General features: G+C 34.4%; 2 protein-coding genes and 1 long non-coding RNA gene across 4 annotated transcripts; 1 reads left to right on the forward strand and 2 right to left on the reverse strand.

The window, feature by feature from the left end:
* Positions 1 to 352: 352 nt before the first annotated feature.
* On the forward strand, positions 353 to 7,787 carry LOC123883676. Of its 2 annotated transcripts, none has more exons than XR_006800379.1 (3): positions 353 to 535; positions 1,362 to 1,438; positions 4,054 to 4,187. It is a non-coding gene; the product is annotated as an uncharacterized LOC123883676 (long non-coding RNA). The 2 variants fall into 2 exon arrangements; XR_006800371.1 differs by lacking the exon at positions 4,054 to 4,187 and adding an exon at positions 6,297 to 7,787 and having other exon boundaries at positions 370 to 535.
* Positions 1,604 to 5,522, reverse strand: LOC123883669 (extensin-2-like). Its single transcript, XM_045932571.1, has 3 exons — positions 4,021 to 5,522; positions 2,091 to 3,565; positions 1,604 to 1,979 (listed from the first exon to the last, which is right to left on the reverse strand). Exons 1-2 carry the CDS (start codon positions 5,327 to 5,329, stop codon positions 2,127 to 2,129), a joined length of 2,748 nt encoding a protein of 915 aa, XP_045788527.1. The 5' UTR covers positions 5,330 to 5,522; the 3' UTR covers positions 1,604 to 1,979; positions 2,091 to 2,126.
* Positions 7,788 to 10,180: 2,393 nt separating the features above from the next.
* Positions 10,181 to 14,528, reverse strand: LOC123883655 (extensin-2-like). The gene is made up of 3 exons (XM_045932554.1): positions 12,697 to 14,528; positions 10,642 to 12,269; positions 10,181 to 10,552 (listed from the first exon to the last, which is right to left on the reverse strand). The coding sequence occupies exons 1-2, from the start codon at positions 14,099 to 14,101 to the stop codon at positions 10,681 to 10,683; spliced, it is 2,994 nt and encodes a 997-aa protein (XP_045788510.1). The 5' UTR covers positions 14,102 to 14,528; the 3' UTR covers positions 10,181 to 10,552; positions 10,642 to 10,680.
* Between the last annotated feature and the right edge of the window lie 6,004 nt (positions 14,529 to 20,532).

A 20,532-nucleotide genomic window follows, 5' to 3' on the forward strand; every position in this document is an offset into this window, starting at 1 on the left:
TTTGGTTAATTAATTAAAAAGAATGGGTATTTTGGTCCAACTGAAAAGGTGCACCTTGCTAACTTAGACCCAACTGGGTCTAAGTTAGCAGCCCCATATATATATATATATATATATATATATATATATATATATATATATATATATATATATATATATACTTTTCTTACCTAATTGAAAAAAAATGTTGAAATTAAAAACAAGAGATCAAAATTGTGTTTATTTAGTTCGACACAGATCAATTGTATATTGAGCATAAAAGAGATTAGTAAAATAGTAAAATTGTAGGGTGAGGTTTGGTAAATTCAAAGGTAAAAATAGAATTTTAAAATTCTCAACTCACAAAATTTCTTTGAATTGATTGCTGAAAAAAATAAAATAAAATTCTTTGAATTGCAGAAGACCTCGGAGCAGAACTCTAACCGAGTTGAAGACTCGGAGCAGAACTCACTCCACATGAAGATTCTTCACTCCGGCGAAGTCACCGTCAACTTGAACCCCCTCTCCTCCACCTGCTTCTCTAACGCAGTTTCAGGTTCCATTTGCACTTTGATTCAACAATTTTTCATTTTAGGTTTTTTGGTGTTTGAATATTGCGATACTCTTGTAATTGATTAATCAAATATATCTAACTGCATAATCATTAGGTAATTCACATTTCGTGAGTGCACTTTCTTTCATCATTTTTACACATTTTGCATCTTACGCTTAGCAATATTATAGCTTACATTGGATATGTACAAATTACTTAAGCGCTTATCATATAAATGCTTATTGTATAATCTGTTTTCATAGTTATTTTGGAGTGCTTATGAAAATAAGCTGAAAACAACTTATGGACATGTCATAAATTGTTTCCATAAGCTCTCTCAAACTATTTCACAAGTGCTTATTGTCAGTAGATAAGTTTAAATAAGTCAATCCAATCAGACGCCAAGTTATGTTGACGAGCTTTGCGAACTAAACAATTTCACCATGGCTTCAAATTGTTTAACAGTAAAATGATTCTCAATTTGTTTGTAAATATTTTCAACAAGAATGGCTAGAGTTACACAATTATTATGCGGTTGTATGAAAGAAAATAATTCTAGGATTAAAATACACCATTTGCAACTTTTATTGAGAAAAAATAAAAAACAAATTGTCATCTGATTAGTATTTAAATCAGTGATACAATAGGTAGAAACAAGTATGTTATCCTCAATTAAACTGTAAGTTATGGAATAATACACATGAATAATAGTGAAACACTGAAACTTATATTTATCACCTTTTACACTTCTATGATACTTACATGTGTATAGCTCACGCTTCACATTTTAAAATAAATTCTTGGTCTGTCATGTAATTGATTAATATAGGAACTTCAGTTGCAAAAAAGGAGATTTTTGGAGGGAGCTATTAAAAGCTTGGATTTCTAACACATCGAAGACCTAAGGTACATTTTGTTTCCAATAGTTTTTCTCCCCTGTTAATAGTTATATATAGTTTGCTCATTTACTATCTCATATGCAATGAATAATGATGCATATTGTGGGGAATATGGTGGTGTGCTTTGTCTTGCTGACATGATTGATAGTTTTTAAATAGAAGCAAGAACTAATTAGATGGTAAAAAAAATGAATATAATTCTCATCGATATACTTATTATTCCAAACACAACAGGGTACAATACAAAAAATCCACAATAAAAAGAAAAGCTATCATACACAAAAATTAATCTATGCACATATAAATCAAAGAGATCACAAATAAATTAATCTCGCTTCCACTTTTTGATTTGTCGGTCACATGAGTACAGTAGGATTCGGAAGTTCAAGATGGCCATTGAATAAATAAACTCCATCTCATCTAGATCACGAATATCGTAGCTCAATGATGGGAAGTTCACACTTTTTTCGAATAATTTGGACAAGAAGCTAGATGTTTCACTTTACTCCAAATGGAGCTTGCCTTTATTCCTTGATGAAAACAAGAACCTGAAAACAAACAAGAATTTGGTTAATTAGTACATAAGATTTAAACATGTGATATTTGTGTACGGGTGGGCAAAGATGCAAGTGTTATGACTGTAACAATGGTAAACTTACATGATTTATCATGAATGGTGCTTCTGCTATTTGAGCTTAGTTGTAAATAGGTGGTGGTGGTGAAGCATAGATATAACTTGGTGGCGGAGGTGACTTTACTGGTGGGGGAGGACTCACATATTGGTAAGGAGGTGGAGGAGACGGCGATGGTGGTGGAGGGGATTTGTAGTAGTAGGGAGGATGAAAAATGGGAGATGGTGGAGGAGGACTTTGATAGTGATAAGGAGGTGGTGGTGATGGAGATGGAGGTGGGGGAGATTTGTAATAGTAAGGAGGTGGTGGTGATGGTGAGGGTGGTGGAGGTGATTTGTAATAGTAGGGAGGTGGTGGGGATGGTGATGGTGGTGGAGGAGATTTGTAATAGTATGGTGGGGGTGGGGATGGTGATGGTGGAGGTGGGGACTTGTAATAGTATGGTGGAGGAGGGGATGGTGATGGTGGGGGTGGTGACTTGTAGTAATATGGTGGGTGTGAAATCTCCTTGGGTGGAGGAGGTGACTTATAATAGTAAGGTGGTGGTGGAGATGGTGATGGTGGTGGTGGGGACTTATAGTAGTATGGTGGAGGAGGAGATGGGGATGGTGGTGGTGGTGACTTATAGTAGTATGGAGGATCATAATGGTGGACTGGTGGAGGTGGGGAGTTGTACTTGTAAACTGGTGACGGAGGTGGAGGTGACTTGTAGTAATATGGAGGAGAGTAATACTGAACTGGTGGAGGTGGTGAGTTGTACTTGTAAGCTGGTGAGGGAGGAGGAGGTGATTTGTAGTAGTATGGAGGTGGTGGCGATTTCACAGGAGGAGGAGGTGATTTGTAGTAATATGGAGGTGAATAATAATATACTGGTGGAGGTGGTGAGTTATACTTGTAAACCGGTGAGGGAGGTGGAGGTGACTTGTAGTAATATGGAGGATCGTAATGGTGAACTGGTGGAGGTGGAGAGTTGTACTTGTAAACTGGCGAGGGAGGTGGAGGTGACTTGTAGTAATATGGAGGATCATAATGGTGGACTGGTGGAGGTGGGGAATTGTACTTGTAAACCGGTGATGGAGGTGGAGGTGACTTGTAGTAATATGGAGGTGAATAATAATGGACGGGTGGAGGTGGCGATTTGTACTTGTAAACTGGTGTGGGAGGTGGTGGTGATTTGTAGTAGTATGGAGTTGGTGAAGGCTTGGGCTTGTCACATTCTTTAAAATGTTTCTTTGAAGCGTAAGCAAATGGCTTAGCCTTAAGCACAACCTCATACTTGTCCTTGGATTTCAAGTACAATTTAGTTCCTTCATTTAGCTTAGTGGGTATGTTGAAGGGGGATCCTTTAGGTGCAGCATAAAGGGTGGCCTTACACACTGTGGCACCATATTTGACATAGTCAAAGTCCTCAACTGTGATGCTGTACTTTCCATTGATCTTAGTTTTGCCATAAGCCTTGATGATTTTGCTTCCAGCTTTGCAAGTTACCTCAACAACAGCACCTGTCCCAAAGTAAAATTAGATTACGACAAAGTAAAATATGAAGACACATTATATTGGACAATATTATTAAATGAGCAACATGTTAAACAATCCTTGTCAAAAAGAATATTAATATGAGATAAGATTATTATATTGTAATGACGAGTAGATTATATATAATCTTAATTTCACATATTGATTGTTTTTTTATTCATGACAGGCAACAAACAGTTTTAAACAACTTATGTTTTGTATAGATATTAAGTTTGATAATTATGGATGTATATTATAAAATAAAACAGAGAATTGTATTGTTTTTATTGACATATCGAGGATTAAAACTATGGTAAAATTGTCTTTATTTTAAAAATAAATTTAAAGTAAACTCAAGTTTAACTGATATACAGTTATGAATCATGCATTATTTATGAATTTGCTACTCTAAATGAGTCCAATCCTTAGTTAAGTAATGTACCTTTGAGATGTTTCTTGTTATGAGACTTTTCAGGGTAGTCCCAATTATAGCACCTGAAGCTGTAGACTTTACCGACTACCTTCACAATCAATGAGTGGTGGTAGGGATGTGGGTGAGGATATGCAACAGGCGGAGGAGGAGAGTTATAATAGTATGGTGGTGGTAGGACCTTGGGTGGTGGTGGGGACTTGTAGTAGTAAGGAGTATGGGGAATAGGAGATGGAGGGGGAGGAGATTTGTAGTAGTATGGAGGTGGAGGGGATGGTGAAGGTGGTGGGGGAGATTTGTAATAGTAAGGTGTATGGGGAATGGGAGACGGAGGAGGTGGAGATTTGTAGTAGTATGGTGGTGGAGGAGATGGTGAAGGTGGTGGGGGAGACTTATAGTAGTATGGTGGTGGAGGAGATGGGGAAGGTGGTGGTGGGGACTTGTAATAGTATGGTGGGTCCTTGTGAATATATGGGGGTGGAGGAGACTTGTAATAGTATGGTGGGGGAGGGGAGGGTGAAGGGGGTGGGGGAGACATGTAGTAATATGGAGGTGGGGGTGAGGGAGATGGTGGTGGAGGAGACTTGTAATAGTATGGTGGGGGAGGGGAAGGTGAGGGTGGTGGAGGAGATTTGTAGTAGTAAGGAGGTGGAGGTGAGGGGGAGGGTGGTGGAGGACTCTTGTAATAGTATGGTGGTGACTTGTGTTCATAAGGTGGAGGAGGTGGTGACTTGTATACATAAGGTGGTGGAGGTGGTGACTTGTACACATATGGAGGTGGTGGTGTTGGGGATGGAGGAGGTGGTGACTTGTAGACATATGATGGGTCCTTGTGCACATATGGTGGTGGTGGTGGAGACTTGTACACATAAGGAGGTGGAGGTGGTGACTTGTACACATATGGAGGTGATGGGGATGGAGGAGGTGGTGACTTGTAGACATATGGTGGATCCTTTTGCACATATGGTGGAGGTGGTGGAGACTTGTACACATAAGGAGGTGGAGGTGAGGGTGACTGTGGAGGTGGTGACTTATACACATATGGAGGTGATGGGGATGGAGGAGGTGGTGATTTATACTTATAAGATGGAGCCTTGTGTTCATAAGGTGGAGGTGGCGGTGACTTGTACACATAAGGTGGTGGTGGTGAAGTAGACGGTGGTGGCGGTGACTTGTACTCATAAGGTGGTGGAGGAGAAGAGTAAATGTAACTATCTGCAGCAGCAGAATCGACAGTAGTGGAAATCAAAACAATGGCCAATGCCATTGCCATTGGTGGCCAGTTATGACCCCTTCTGGGGCTACTGGCCTTAGCAGTCATGGGTAGAAAGAAAAAATTTGCGACCTCCAATGCTTATGTTATTAGATTTCCTCACTAATATTGTTAGAATTGGAGGAATAGATAGATGGTAGGAAAGAAGAGGTTTTGGTGTTAGTGATTACTGTGAAAAACTGCATGAAAGATTCAGTATTTATAGGAGAGTGAGTCATTAAGGGGTAGCTATCATGAAGGACCAATTCAAATATTCAATTGGTTTTCATTTATGTTTAAATGCTATAAATTAAGTCTCCTTGTTGGCTACTTCTTTTCCATTACACTATTTTAATCTCCATCCAACTACTAATTAAAATATACAATCCTTTAAAAAAATTAAAATATATATCAGCATCTTGACAAAATGGAATGATTTGAGACATTAAGATAACATGTCCTGTTCTTCTGTAATTTCCTCCTAGCAGCCCTGCTGAGTTGCCTATCTTGACGAAAACTTACCTACAAAATGCCTTTATTTTTAACCATTTTACTTTTTTTACCACATTTTCTTTTGTATTTGATATTGTTTTTGAGGGACAGATCCATGAGTGTTCATGATTTTTGTTTATATACTTTTTGAACATGACCTTGTGACAGTTAGTGATAAAGAATGGTTAATCAATCATTTTGATCCATGTCAGTTTTTATATTATAATTCTTAAATGTATCAAAATTGTAAATACATCCTCGAGTGTCTTTTGTTTGTAATTTTATAGACTAAATTGACTAACAAAAATACATTTGAGTACCAAAATGACTTGCAAAATACACACTTTCAATAACTGACTAAAGAGAAACTTGAGAATATGTTTGCAATTTTGATGCATTCAAATACTAAAATGACATCGACTCACATATATGATCAAAATGATTTTTGTGGAGTTATAAATTTAGTTTAAATTGAAACTAAAATCAATATTAAGAATAGGATATGCATATTTAAACAACTTAATTTACCTAATGTGTGGACTAGAGTGGGCAATGTGGGGAGAACTAATGAAGAGGAAGGAAAAGTAATGGCTGGCTATGCGAAGAGTACAAGTTCATCTCCACTCTGGTTCATCTTTTATTACTTTTACTCTTTCTTTTTTATCACTTTCTTTAAGATTTTCTTAGCCATGTGTTTTCTCAATTATGAGATGAACATGTGATGTTGCCCGGATGAAATGCACAATTGCACATTTTGAAGGAGAAAAGAAAAATAGAAACAATAACCAGGACAAATTATTAGCACATTTCAGTTTATTTTAATTGTGCAAGAAATAATTAATAGGGTTTTATTTGGAAGGAAAAAGGGATATGCACCTTTTTAGATTAGTCTTACATTGATGCTCATTAGAAACAAGTCTATTTTTTATTTTTTATTTTATTTTATTTAAAAAACTCGGTATTCGGCCTAATGACCGACTAAGTAGTAACGGATTTGGATCTCGTAAGCAAGTAATCACGAGTTTGATCCCAGCTCATGTGTATAGAGAAAATTTGGTTGGAAGAGGAAAATCCACTTTGTGTGTCCTATGGATTTTTTAATGGAGATTAGTCACCGCTAAATAATGGTGAAAACTTCATACATAATAAGATAACTCAAAAAAATAAATAGGGTCTAAATGTTTTGTACACCGACAATTAATCTTAACTTTAGATTATTAGAAATGTTTGACTTCTTTCTTAATAACTCCCAAAGTCAGAAATGTGATAGTAGTTTCTTGCACTAACATTGCATGAAAATTAAACTCAATTATATTACACTTAATTTCTTGTTAAACTCGACAAGATTTTATTGTACGTGTCATTTTTCATACAACCATGAGGGGCTTACCCCAATTGTATGTGAAGTTGTGCCTAAAATATCATAGTATTATCTTTGATTTGTCTCTACATCTGTTCCTTTCTGATAAACTTCTGAGTGTTGAAATATATATTTTTGTTGTTGCATAGTTTTAAGCAACTGATCAATGTCAGCTTGTAACACAAAATAAGGCACCAATTAATGAATGAAACGTGAGGACTACCGTTATGAAATTGGGTTTGGTGCTGTTGGATAATGTAATATTTATAAATGGACAACTAAGCCTTTGTCAATTAAAAATCTTGTTTTATTTTATTTAAATTTAAAAGTCAACCTTCCAGAATAAAATTACCTGTACTCTAGGAATAGATCCAATTATATGAAATTTTCACATAAGATGGAGAAATGTGATCTCTCATTATTCAAACTTAGAGTAAAAAAAATCAAATTTTATCTCTCTTCTAAAATGACGTGGATATCACTTCTCCCTTGTTAAAATTTGACTTGAGAGGATCATTCCTCTGTACTTTATATGTTTCTTATCAACATTGTTAGTGGAAAAGTACATACTATCTCCATCCTTTTTATAACCCTTTAGTTATTTTCACATAGTAGTATCGGAAGAAGTAGTAGTAGTGTATTTAATATGTTTTAGGGTCCGTTTGCATTGACTTATTTTTGAGCTTATGCAAATAAATAAGTTTTTATGTTAATTCGTAAGTTCTCATTAATGAAAATTGTATCTTCATAAACTATTTTTTCATAAACTACCTTAACAAACTTATTGAATAAGTTGTATTTGCATAAGTTGTGTGCAGATGTTACTAAAATATCTTTATATGTATAGATCTGTCAAATTTTCATCATCTAAGACAAATTAGTAGTATTGATAAGAAATATATTTAAAAAAACAATAAATCTATGTAGTGATATGAAGTATGCTTATATTTAGAGACAAACGTAGTGTTATTAAATGTAGCACCATTGTTTGATATTTTTGTGCTTTGTTTGAAGATATGTGTAGCAACGTTTTGGTCTTTTCCAGCAGGTCAATTTATTTACTCATTCTTGGTGCTAAGCTGGCAGTGACTTTAGTTGCATATGCCCCATGTGAAGCTACTAATAATACTTAAATTGGTCAATGCCATTTACTAGAACGTTTGAATTATGTAAATAGAGCATCAAATTCATGATCTTTGTTGAATTTAAGAGAAATATATCTTCATCTGATAATTTTTAACATAAATGTAGAAATAGTTTTGAACATAAGTTGGATATTGATTCCATAAGAAAATGTGGTAACCACAGTGGTTGTGTGAAAAAGCTAGGAAAAAGAGAGGGATTAGGTGTGTCCCTTTGGATTCTTATAATGTTGGGCAGATAAGAGTAAATCACATCACATTGAAAATATAGGATAAAGGTTTTTCCTTTTTGGGCTGTTAATTATGTTAAAGTTATCTGGATGACCACTCCACCAACCTCTATGGTCCTGAAATTCTCAGGTTTTGGTGATATAGGGAGGGTTTTGCAATTTTTCAGACTGAAGTTATCTTAATCCAACCATTATTCTTATGTGGGGTCTTTTCAATTTTTAATACAAAAGTGATTCTATTAAGAAATCAAAAGAGGTTGGCTACAACCTCATCATCTGCAATAAAGTACTCAAAGAAGGGAAAATAGAATCAACTAGAACCCAATCAAAAGTTGAGGATGAGTGATTTTAATTATAGCTAGTAAATTTGTGCAACAGCTAGTATGCTACAATCATATTGTTGGAAAAGATAAAAGACCTCAAGTTTGGATAAAACCATTATTGTTAGAGCCAAACTTTACCATGTTAACAATCACAATCGAATCCCACGTAAGTAAGGGCATCGATGGAGGTCTTTGGTTCGATTATGAAAACTAACATAATCACTAATTACTAGCATTCATCTATAAAAAAATAAAATCACAGCTGAGTCTACCTCAAAAAATCACCAACATTGATGATGTTCAAAAGATTTGCCAATTCGATGCATTTGTCTCAAATCGCAAAGTTCAGCTTATAAAGTTGTGCAAGAGCCTAATTTGCTATAGAACCTTCTAACATATCTGCCAACAGAGTCTGTATTTAGACCCCACAAGTGGAGGTATCCATTAATATTCACTTTGAAGCAACCTTGGAGAGGATGATTCCAATCTACCTCAACAATATGGCCACTGTTGCTGACAGCACTGTGAGCTAGATTAAGAGTATAAGAGCTATACATTGTAAATAAACTTGGCTACAAGCTAAAATAGGTAGCTCCAAAAAGAGAATGCTTATTTCCTTGGTTGTTACCAATAATATAAAGTTGAAAGGTTTTATTCCAGCCATTGTTGCAGTCTTGAGCTGAAAAATTTGCTCCAATGATCTTGGTGAATCAAATCGGTCCTGAAGTTACTCACTTCCTCACAATCCTGTAGTATGTGCATAACTGTTTCTTGGCAGTCAAGGCATGCAGTGAGGGCAGATATTGTCAAATGTGTTGGGTATGTACTTTACAATTTCAGGAAATGTTTTACAATTTATTTATTTATTTATTTATGACAAATACAATTTATTTATTTAAAATATAAGAAAGTGGGGAGTTATTGTTAGTATTTTTATTCTCATGGTAATAAAAGATTCCCACCCTCTAATATTACAATTCAAAATTGAGAGAAAACATGAATAAATTCTATTCCTTAGAATAAATAATACTTGGGAATAATTGTATCATACTTCTACAAAGCTTGACAAGGTTATATTTTGAACCCTTTCTTGAAAATGTGTGTAGAATCCTTAAAACTTTAGGATCTCTTTCAATTAGGGATTTTTAAGTTTCTGGTGGTAATGAACTGATACTTATATGAACGAACAATTCATATAGAAGAGTAGAATGGAATAAGGATGGTTCTTACTTCATTGGTTGAATTGAAGAGTAAACAATACATCTTTGTTTATATATTGTTTGGAAGCTTTTTAGGTATCATTAGAGCCATTTTAAATAGGCACATTCGCATGAATGGTAGCTCTTAGAAATAAACAACAAATACTAATAATATGACAGAAATTGAATGTGATTCTTTATTACTAAAACCATTTGGCAAACACAATAGCAGATTACAATAAAAAATCTTCAATAAATAAAAAACTATCATACACATCCATATTGATCTATGCACAAATAAATCAAAGATATCACAAATAAACTAATCTCGCTTCTCCCTTTTGTTTTGTCTATCACTTGAATAGAGTAACACCAGGAAGTGCAAGATTGCCACCAAAGAAATATAATAAATATTGTCAGGATCACAAATATTGTAACTCAAAGATAATACATCCTGACATTTATTTAACGAATTTGGACACGTAGCTAGAAATTTCAGTTTGCTCCAAATGGAGCTTGCTTTTATTACTGGATGAAAACTGGAATCTGAAAACAAATAAAAATAAGAATTTTGGTTAGTATTATGTAACACACATGCACATTCGTAAAAGTAAAGATGATAATGACAAACTTACATGATTTATCATGAAGAACGGTGTTTATGCTGTTTGAGGTTAGTTGTAGATAGGTGGTGGTGGTGAAGCATAGATATAACTTGGTGGTGGAGGTGACTTTACTGGTGGGGGAGGACTCACATAGTGGTAAGGAGGTGGAGGAGACGGCGATGGTGGTGGAGGGGATTTGTAGTAGTAGGGAGGATGAGAAATGGGAGATGGTGGAGGAGGACTTTGATAGTGATAAGGAGGTGGTGGTGATGGAGATGGAGGTGGGGGAGATTTGTAATAGTAAGGAGGTGGTGGTGATGGTGAGGGTGGTGGAGGTGATTTGTAATAGTAGGGAGGTGGTGGGGATGGTGATGGTGGTGGAGGAGATTTGTAATAGTATGGTGGGGGTGGGGATGGTGATGGTGGAGGTGGGGACTTATAATAGTATGGTGGAGGAGGAGATGGGGATGGTGGAGGTGGTGACTTGTAGTAGTATGGAGGATCATAATGGTGGACTGGTGGAGGTGGGGAGTTGTACTTGTAAACCGGTGAAGGAGGTGGAGGTGACTTATAGTAATATGGAGGAGAATAATAATGGACTGGTGGAGGTGGTGAGTTGTACTTGTAAACTGGTGGAGGTGGTGAGTTGTATTTGTAAACCGGTGAGGGAGGAGGAGGTGATTTATAGTAGTAAGGAGGTGGTGGCGATTTCACTGGTGGAGGGGGTGATTTGTAGTAATATGGAGGTGAATAATAATGGACTGGTGGAGGTGGGGAGTTGTACTTGTAAACAGGTGAAGGAGGTGGAGGTGACTTGTAGTTATATGGAGGATCATAATGGTGGACTGGTGGAGGTGGTGAGTTGTATTTGTAAACTGGTGAGGGAGGTGGAGGTGATTTATAGTAGTAAGGAGGTGGTGGGGATTTCACAGGAGGAGGGGGTGATTTGTAGTAATATGGAGGTGAATAATAATGGACTGGTGGAGGTGGGGAGTTGTACTTGTAAACTGGTGAGGGAGGTGGAGGTGACTTGTAGTAATATGGAGGATCATAATGGTGGACTGGTGGAGGTGGGGAGTTGTATTTGTAAACTGGTGAGGGAGGTGGAGGCGACTTATAGGAATATGGAGGAGAGTAATAATGGACCGGTGGAGGTGGTGAGTTGTACTTGTAAACTGGTGAGGGAGGTGGAGGTGATTTGTAGTAGTAAGGTGTTGGTGGCGATTTTACTGGAGGAGGAGGTGATTTGTAGTAATATGGTGGTGAATAATAATGGACCGGTGGAGGTGGAGAGTTGTACTTGTAAACAGGTGAGGGAGGTGGAGGTGATTTGTAGTAGTATGGAGTTGGTGAAGGCTTGGGCTTGTCACATTCTTTAAAATGTTTCTTTGAAGCATAAGCAAATGGCTTAGCCTTAAGCACAACCTCATACTTGTCCTTTGATTTCAAGTACAATTTAGTTCCTTCATTTAGCTTAGTAGGGATGTTGAAGGGGGATCCTTTAGGTGGAGCATAAAGGGCGGCCTTACACACTGTGGCACCATATTTGACATAATCAAAGTCCTCAACTGTGATGCTGTACTTTCCATTGATCTTAGTTTTTCCATAAGCCTTGATGATTTTGCTTCCAGCTTTGCAAGTGACCTCAACAACAGCACCTGCCCCAAAATAAAAAAAAGTTTAGGACAAAGTAAAATATGAAGTCACATATTATATTGGAATATTATTAAAATAGCAATATATTAAACAATCATTGTCAAAAAGAATATTAATGTGAGATAGGATTATTAAATTCTAATGACAAGTAGATAATATATATTTCACATATTGATTATTAAACTTTTTTTATATCTTTTGTATTTTGTATAGAAATTAAGTTTGAATAATTTATGGATATATTTTTAAAACAAAACAGAATTGTATTGTTTTTTTATCGAAAGATTGAGGATTAAAACTATGGTAAAATTGTGTTTATTTTAAAAATAATTTTAACGTAAACTAAAATATAACTGATAAATAGTTAAGAATGCGTTATCTATAAACTTGCTACTCTAAATAAGTCCAATCTTTAGTTATGTAATGTACCTTTGAGATGTTTCTTGTTATGAGACTTTTCAGGATACTCCCAGTCATAGCACCTGAAGCTGTAGACTTTACCGACTACCTTCACAATCAATGAGTGGTGGTAGGGATGTGGGTGAGGATATGCAACTGGTGGAGGAGGAGAGTTGTAATAGTATGGTGGTGGAAGGACCTTGGGTGGTGGTGGGGACTTGTAGTAGTAAGGAGTATGGGGAATAGGAGATGGAGGAGGTGGAGATTTGTAGTAGTATGGTGGTGGAGGAGATGGTGAAGGTGGTGGGGGAGACTTATAGTAGTAGGGTGGTGGAGGAGATGGGGAAGGTGGCGGTGGGGACTTGTAATAGTATGGTGGGTCCTTGTGAATATATGGGGGTGGAGGAGACTTGTAATAGTATGGTGGGGGAGGGGAGGGTGAAGGGGGTGGGGGAGACTTGTAGTAATATGGAGGTGGGGGTGAGGGTGATGGTGGTGGAGGAGACTTGTAATAGTATGGTGGGGGAGGGGAAGGTGAGGGTGGTGGAGGAGATTTGTAGTAGTAAGGAGGTGGAGGTGAGGGGGAGGGTGGTGGAGGACTCTTGTAATAGTATGGTGGTGATTTGTGTTCATAAGGTGGGGGAGGTGGTGACTTGTACACGTAAGGTGGTGGAGGTGGTGACTTGTACACATATGGAGGTGGTGGTGATGGGGAAGGAGGAGGAGGTGACTTGTACACATATGGTGGATCCTTGTGCACGTATGGTGGAGGTGGTGGAGACTTGTACACATAGGGAGGTGGAGGTGGTGACTTGTACACATATGGAGGGGGTGGTGATGGGGATGGAGGAGGTGGTGACTTGTAGACATATGGTGGGTCCTTGTGCACATATGGTGGAGGTGGTGGAGACTTGTACACATAAGGTGGTGGAGGTGGTGACTTGTACACATATGGTGGTGGTGGTGATGGAGATGGAGGAGGTGGTGACTTGTATACATATGGTGGTGACTTGTGCACATATGGTGGAGGTGGTGGAGACTTGTACACATAAGGAGGTGGAGGTGGTGACTTGTATACATATGGTGGTGGTGGTGATGGTGATGGAGGAGGTGGTGACTTGTATACATATGGTGGTGACTTGTGCACATATGGTGGTGGAGGTGAGGGTGATGGTGGAGGTGGTGACTTGTATTCATAAGATGGAGCCTTGTGTTCATAAGGTGGAGGTGGTGGTGACTTGTACACATAAGGTGGTGGAGGTGAAGGAGACGGTGGTGGCGGTGACTTGTACTCATAAGGTGGTGGAGGAGAAGAGTAAATATAACTATCTGCAGCAGCAGAAACCACAGTAGTGGAAATCAAAACAATGGCCAATGCCATTGCCATCGGTGGCCAGTTATGACCCCTTTTGGGGCTACTGGCCATAGCAGTCATAGGTAGAAAGAAAAAACTTGACACCTCCAATACTTATGTTATTAGATATCCTCACTAATATTCTTTAGAAGTAGAAGAAAAGATAGAAGAAAAAAAGAGATGTTGGTGTTAGTGATTACTGTGAAAAGATGAATGAGAGACTAAGTATTTATAGTGTCCTTGAATTGTTAAGGGGTAGCCATCATGAAGGACCAATTCAAATATTCAATTGGTTTCATTTTGATGTATTTGCAATAGTTTATGTTTCCCAGCTGGCCACTTCTCTTCCATTACTTTGTTTTACTCCAAATGGTTAGAATCTTGTTACTATTTCAAATTTTCCAACTACTAATTAAAATATGAATTTAGCATCTTGACAAAATGGAATGATTATTAGAGAAGGTAAGGTAATTTTATGTGTCCTATTCCTATGTCATTTCTTCTTAGCAGCCCCTGCTGAGTTGCCTCTCTTGACAAAAGTAACTCCAAATTGCCATTTGCATGTTTTGCTTTTATTACTTTTTCTTTTCTTTTTTAATTTCAAATTCTTTTAGAGGGAAGAGAAAGTGATTATAATGTATTTTCAGTATTGTGCATTATGGATACATGAGACCTTTAGTGATCATGATTTTTGTTTTAGTCCTTGATTGTAGCTATTGTAAGATTGTAATTATTTGGTTCAACCAATCGATTCCTTTTCTTTTTTTGCTTAAGTATGAAAATATTTATTTGATTTTTTATTCTCTCTTTTATGGTCTTTTTAAACATAACCTTTTGGTTGTTTGTGATAAAGAATAATCCAAATTTACATTGTATGTATTTCGTACATGTCCACGTGTTTGTGGGGTTATGAATATGAATATAGGATACATATATCAAACAAAAATCAATATTAAAAATAAGACATCCTTATTTTTTTTTTTTTTGACTCTGGATATCCTTAATTATACAACTTAATTTACCTAAATGAATATATTCTATTGACTGAAAAAGGTATAACAATGAGGAGTTACTATGTGAAGAGTGCAGGTTCATCTCCATTTTGGTTTCACCTTTTTTTTTAGGTTCACCTTTAATTACTTTACTCATTTTTTATTTTATTTTATTTTATTTTTCACTTTCACTTTATTTAAGAATTTTCCCAGCCATGTGACGTCTCAATAATGAGATTATAACATGTGAGATATGATGTTGTAAACACCCGGAAAATGTGCAATAATGTGATTAACATTGCAGCTTTTGAGGTAGAAAAGTATATAAACAATCATTGGAGTTTTTTTTATCTTGAATTTTTGTTAGGTCTTTTGACTATCTGTGCTAATATTTTGCTCATTGAAGAAGTATGACATCAAAGTTCTTAGAATAAAAAAATGACTGTCTACAAATGTAGAAAGTTGGATTCAATGGTGGGATTTATTTTGTGTATTTGGTTTTTTATTGACAAAAAATGATTTATATATTGAACTATTTGAGTTAAATGTGAGTTGAAAATAAAATAAGTTATGTTTGAAGAGATCAAGAGGTAAATATTATTAATGTAATTACTAGGGTACTTTGTGAAAAAAAAAGTTAATATAGTAAAATGACGTGTTAGTATAGTAAAAAAAAAGTTATGCTTTGATACCACTTGTTGGGGAGTCAGGAGGAGCTCAGGAGAAACAATGAGGTCAATGCTCCATGATCATAAGAGAGGGAGATACCACATCTTCACCCAAAACTTTAAGTTATTAGGTTAATGAGTCACATCTCTTATAAATCAAACATTCTTCCCATACATAATCGATGTGAGACTTTATCACTCACACTTGAAACCCAACAAAAAGTTATCTTCTAGAGATAGTACATATGTTTTAAACTCATGTTTGAACTAGTGAATATATTTAAGTATTTATTTTATAATATAGTGATTACTGATTAGACCCATAGACAGGGACGGACCCAAGGGGGGGCAAGCAGGGGCTTCAACCCCCCCTCCCCATGCATATATGATTAATATATATAAACTGCATTTAAGCCTATAATCTTTAATGTATATGAGTTGCTAATGACACCTCTTAATTTATCCACTTTTGTTTTAGGTGCTTCTAAATAAATTATTGTGATTTTATCTTATAATTTTGAGTTAAATATATTTTTTGTCTTTATAAAATTAAGAGTTTTTAAGTTTTGTCCTTCAAAAAATTTACTTTTAGTCCATGTTTGTATTTTATAGCAATTATTTTGAGGACTAAAAGTATCAATTTTTTGTAAAAATATTTGAAAATACGGACTATTCTTACCAAACTACAAGATTTTAGAGGATATTTTCATTTAAATTTTAATAGGACTAAACATAAAAACTCGTTATTTTATAAGGACAAAAAATATATTTAACACTGTTATTTATCATTAAAAAAAGAAATTCGGCCCCTCGTGTGATTGATTCCTGGATCCGTCCCTGCCCATAGAGTATAAATGTAGAAAAAAAAATCATATGAGATTTGAACTCTGACTTCTCTAATAATATTTAGAGTAACTATTAACCGAGTTACTCTTACGAGACGATTATATTTAAGTATAATTGTGTTGAAAAGTTTATTTGATACTAAAAAACATTTACATATCAATGCTAAAAAACATTTACATATCAAAATCACTTTGAACTCTCTAGCTGTACCTTAAAGTTAAAACCAAAACACACACGTTTCTTTGTTTTTGACATAGAAAATTTCTGAACACTTTCCGAACGGCCATGTTGTTCAACGCTTCTACTATTTTTGTACTACATTAAATATCGGTTTTGTCTCATACTGTATCAACATGCATTTATTTCATGTAACACAAAAATTTCAGATATGTGTGTCCGATTTAAAAAATGAAATCCAGACACAGAATCAAACATATCAAAATTATACGTAATGACTACTAATTGTTGGAGTAATTACATTTGCACACAAAATTATGTAAGATGCTTTTTTCTTGTTAAATCCAACATAATTAATGTGTGTAAGGTTTGTTTGTAGTGTATTAGGAGGGCTAATCCCAGTTGCATGTGATCGTTTTGCAAAATAAAACTACTAGTTGTAGTAATTTTCTGACTTAAACTGACCACTAAAATAAAAATATGAGTAATTATGGTTATATTAATTTGCTCGTTGCATAGGTTTTAGCAACTGATCAATGTCGTCTTGTAACATTAAACTATGGGATCAATCAATGAATGAAACGTGCAAAGTACCGTTATGAACTTGGGTTATGTGATGTTGGATAATGCATATGTACTGCAATACTCCTAATATAAATAGGGTCATGCTAACCAGTGTCCCCGGGGCACTAGTTAAGGATTCTAAAAGAAGTAATTTTTGCATTGAAAAGAACATTTTTTATACTTATAAAAAGTAGATTACACAATTTCCAATACATTCATACTTTATTTAGCTCCTTAACCAGTACCCCAGGGGCACTAGTTAACATTTTCCATATAAATATACTACTAATAACTTACTATGTACTAAGCATTTGTTTCCCAATTAAAAAATGGTCATAGTGTACTTGTCCCGGCTAGTTCAACTAATAAAGGGAAAATTATTAGAATTCAAGACTTCACAGTTGTGTTCAATGATATTTACACGTCGTCTATAAATTCAATAGAAAGAAGGTTAGTATTATTTTATTTTTTTTTGGTACATAGAAGGTTAGTATTATTATTTAGGCTTAATTAGTATTTTGGTCTCTTAAAGAAATTTTTGGTTTCACATTGGTCCCTTAATGAATAAATGGTCCGTCTGGATCCCTTATTGATATCTCTGTTAGTCAAAAAGGTCCTATCCATTAGAGATTTATTGAGGTATATGGTGGACCATTTATTCATTAAGGGAATATCTTATTGATATTCCATTAGATATTCATTAGAGATTGAACTCAGAATATTAATTAAGCCTATTATTTAAAATAAACAGAGCAAAACTCTAAATTTAAATGACATGTTCACTAGTTAGTACCTTTATGAATTTGTGTATCTTGTATTAGTCAGTTTTTAGGCTGAATTTCGAATCTTAAAAAAATTTAAAATAAAAAGTTCACAATTTACTAAACTAAAATCGAAAGGTATCTTACATGCAAATGTAGAGACTAATCTCTCAAATATTGTGAAACCTAAATAGACGGCAAGTCAGAGATTAAACTCAGAATCTTGGTTAACCTACAAAAAATCTGTGTTATCTCACCTAAGTGCTCTTGAATTTCTCTATAATGTTTTCAAATCTACTAGTTTTAATTTTCTTTCATTTATGATAGTCAAATTTATTGATGTGAGTATAAGTGGGTATTAAAAATTCATTACAAATAGACAAAATCATACACTTCAAAAGCAAGAAAGTGACCTAATCCACCAATCCGGAAATACGATTGTTTTTGAGTCAAGAATACGATTTTTATTTCTACACTCCTACAAATAAACCAAGATCAAGACAAGTTTTGTATGTTTGACAGTCAATATTTGCGTGTGAATCTATATATATATATATATATATATATATATATATATATATATATATATATATATATATATATATATATATATATATATATATACACACACACACAAATGTTATGTGTATTTTTTTTATATATAAAAGAAAGTTGTGTTATTTTTTTCTCTTAACTCTTTGGTTTTTAGCAAAGAAACTTTTATAATTTAGAGTTCGATCGAAAAATAAATAAAATTTGACAAAAAAATATTTTATTTAGAATTTAAATTCGATTCTCTAATACAAAATTATTATTAAATAATGTCTTCTAATAAATACTCACATTTCTTTTTCTTATAAAAATGTCTTCTAATAAAAATGTGGTGAAAGACATATAGGAGATATAAAAGAAAAACAGAACCTTCTGATGATATTTCTTAATTTAGTATTCTCTTAGAACAAAAATGGCTGGCACCATTATAGAGTTGATTTACTTTTTTCTTTTTTGAGCATCCATCGTCATAGTTGATGTGCTAGTTTTGTACAGAAAATGGTCTATTTTTTAATTTTTTTAGGTTCAAATTGGAAGATATGTCAATTTATTATTTACATTCTTTCTTAAGGTAAAGCTGGCAGTGACTTAAATTCGATTGCATATGGCATTTGACAAAATTAACTACCATATATATAATAATGTACTATGCATTATTTGTGTTCCCATGTGATAATCTACAATAATACTTAAATTCTTCAATATGCCACATCGTGCACCTCTCTAACACATTCTTTAAAATTTGTCAATGCCGTGTAATATAACGTCTCTGAATTATGTAGAAGATATTTCATCAAGTTCGTGATAGTTGTTCAATTATTTAAGAAAAATAAATTATCACTTCGTAACAAAAAAAATTATCACTACGTACAATTAGATAATTTTGAACATGAAATGAATAAATAATTTAGAAAATTAATGTTCAAGATTTTCCGAGCACAAGTTCGAATTCAAGACTTTCTACTTCTCCATATTTAAAAGTGTGTAAGTCTAACTACTTAATTACCTGATAAACACAATTTTTTTTTAACATTAACGGACATTAGTTCCATAATGAGCATAATAAATTCATATGTCTTGAGGTTAAAAAGAAACAACGTGTATTTGTCTTGTAAGTACAATTCAGTTGATAGCTTGATATGCTGATTTCCAGGTGTATGAGTTTAAATATGAGATCTTCCATAACCACATTTTGATGAATTGAGTTAAAAATACAAACGTAATTAAATGTGAGTCGTTTAATTAACTTCAATTTGTTTGCAACCATATTGATGAGTTGAAAAATTAGAAAGGAAGTGAAAAATAAGATGGAATAAGGAGAGTTCTTTGGATTCTTATAATGTAGACAATATAAGATTAAAGAAGGCATAGTAAAAATAGTAAAAGATAAAAGAGATAAAGTTTTTTTTTTTCTTTTTTGTACAACTAATTATGTTAAAGTTATCTGAATAGATGACCACTCCACCAACCTCTTTCTTTGGTCCTATAAAATTATTGAGTTTAGGTGTAGTGTAAGTTGTTACAATTTTTCAGATTGAAGTTATCTTCGTCCAACCCTTAATCTTAGGGTCTTTTCCAAATATGAGTATATTTATTCCCCCTTTAATTTACCTCCTATAGGCTATATGTATGATGTTAATTCTAGACTACTCTACAAAAAAATATTCCAACATTCTTTTTATGTTTCTATACCTTTGAATTAATAAAGTAGACCAATTTATATCATATAGCAACTTGTTTTACATAAAAATGGTTTACATTACATATTTGCTTAATTAATAGTCACATACATACATCACTGGCTCTAACAACTATTTGTGACCATGACTTTATAATTTGTATATTGGGGAAATATAAATGAAATTAAGAAATAGTTCAAATTAATAAACATAAAATCATGTAGTCTTTTTCATCAATCATCTTTCTGTTTAGCAAAAGAGACATTATACTGA

Source organism: Trifolium pratense, linkage group LG1 (assembly GCF_020283565.1).
Source record: "Trifolium pratense cultivar HEN17-A07 linkage group LG1, ARS_RC_1.1, whole genome shotgun sequence".
In the NCBI taxonomy this organism is placed as follows: domain Eukaryota; kingdom Viridiplantae; phylum Streptophyta; class Magnoliopsida; order Fabales; family Fabaceae; genus Trifolium; species Trifolium pratense.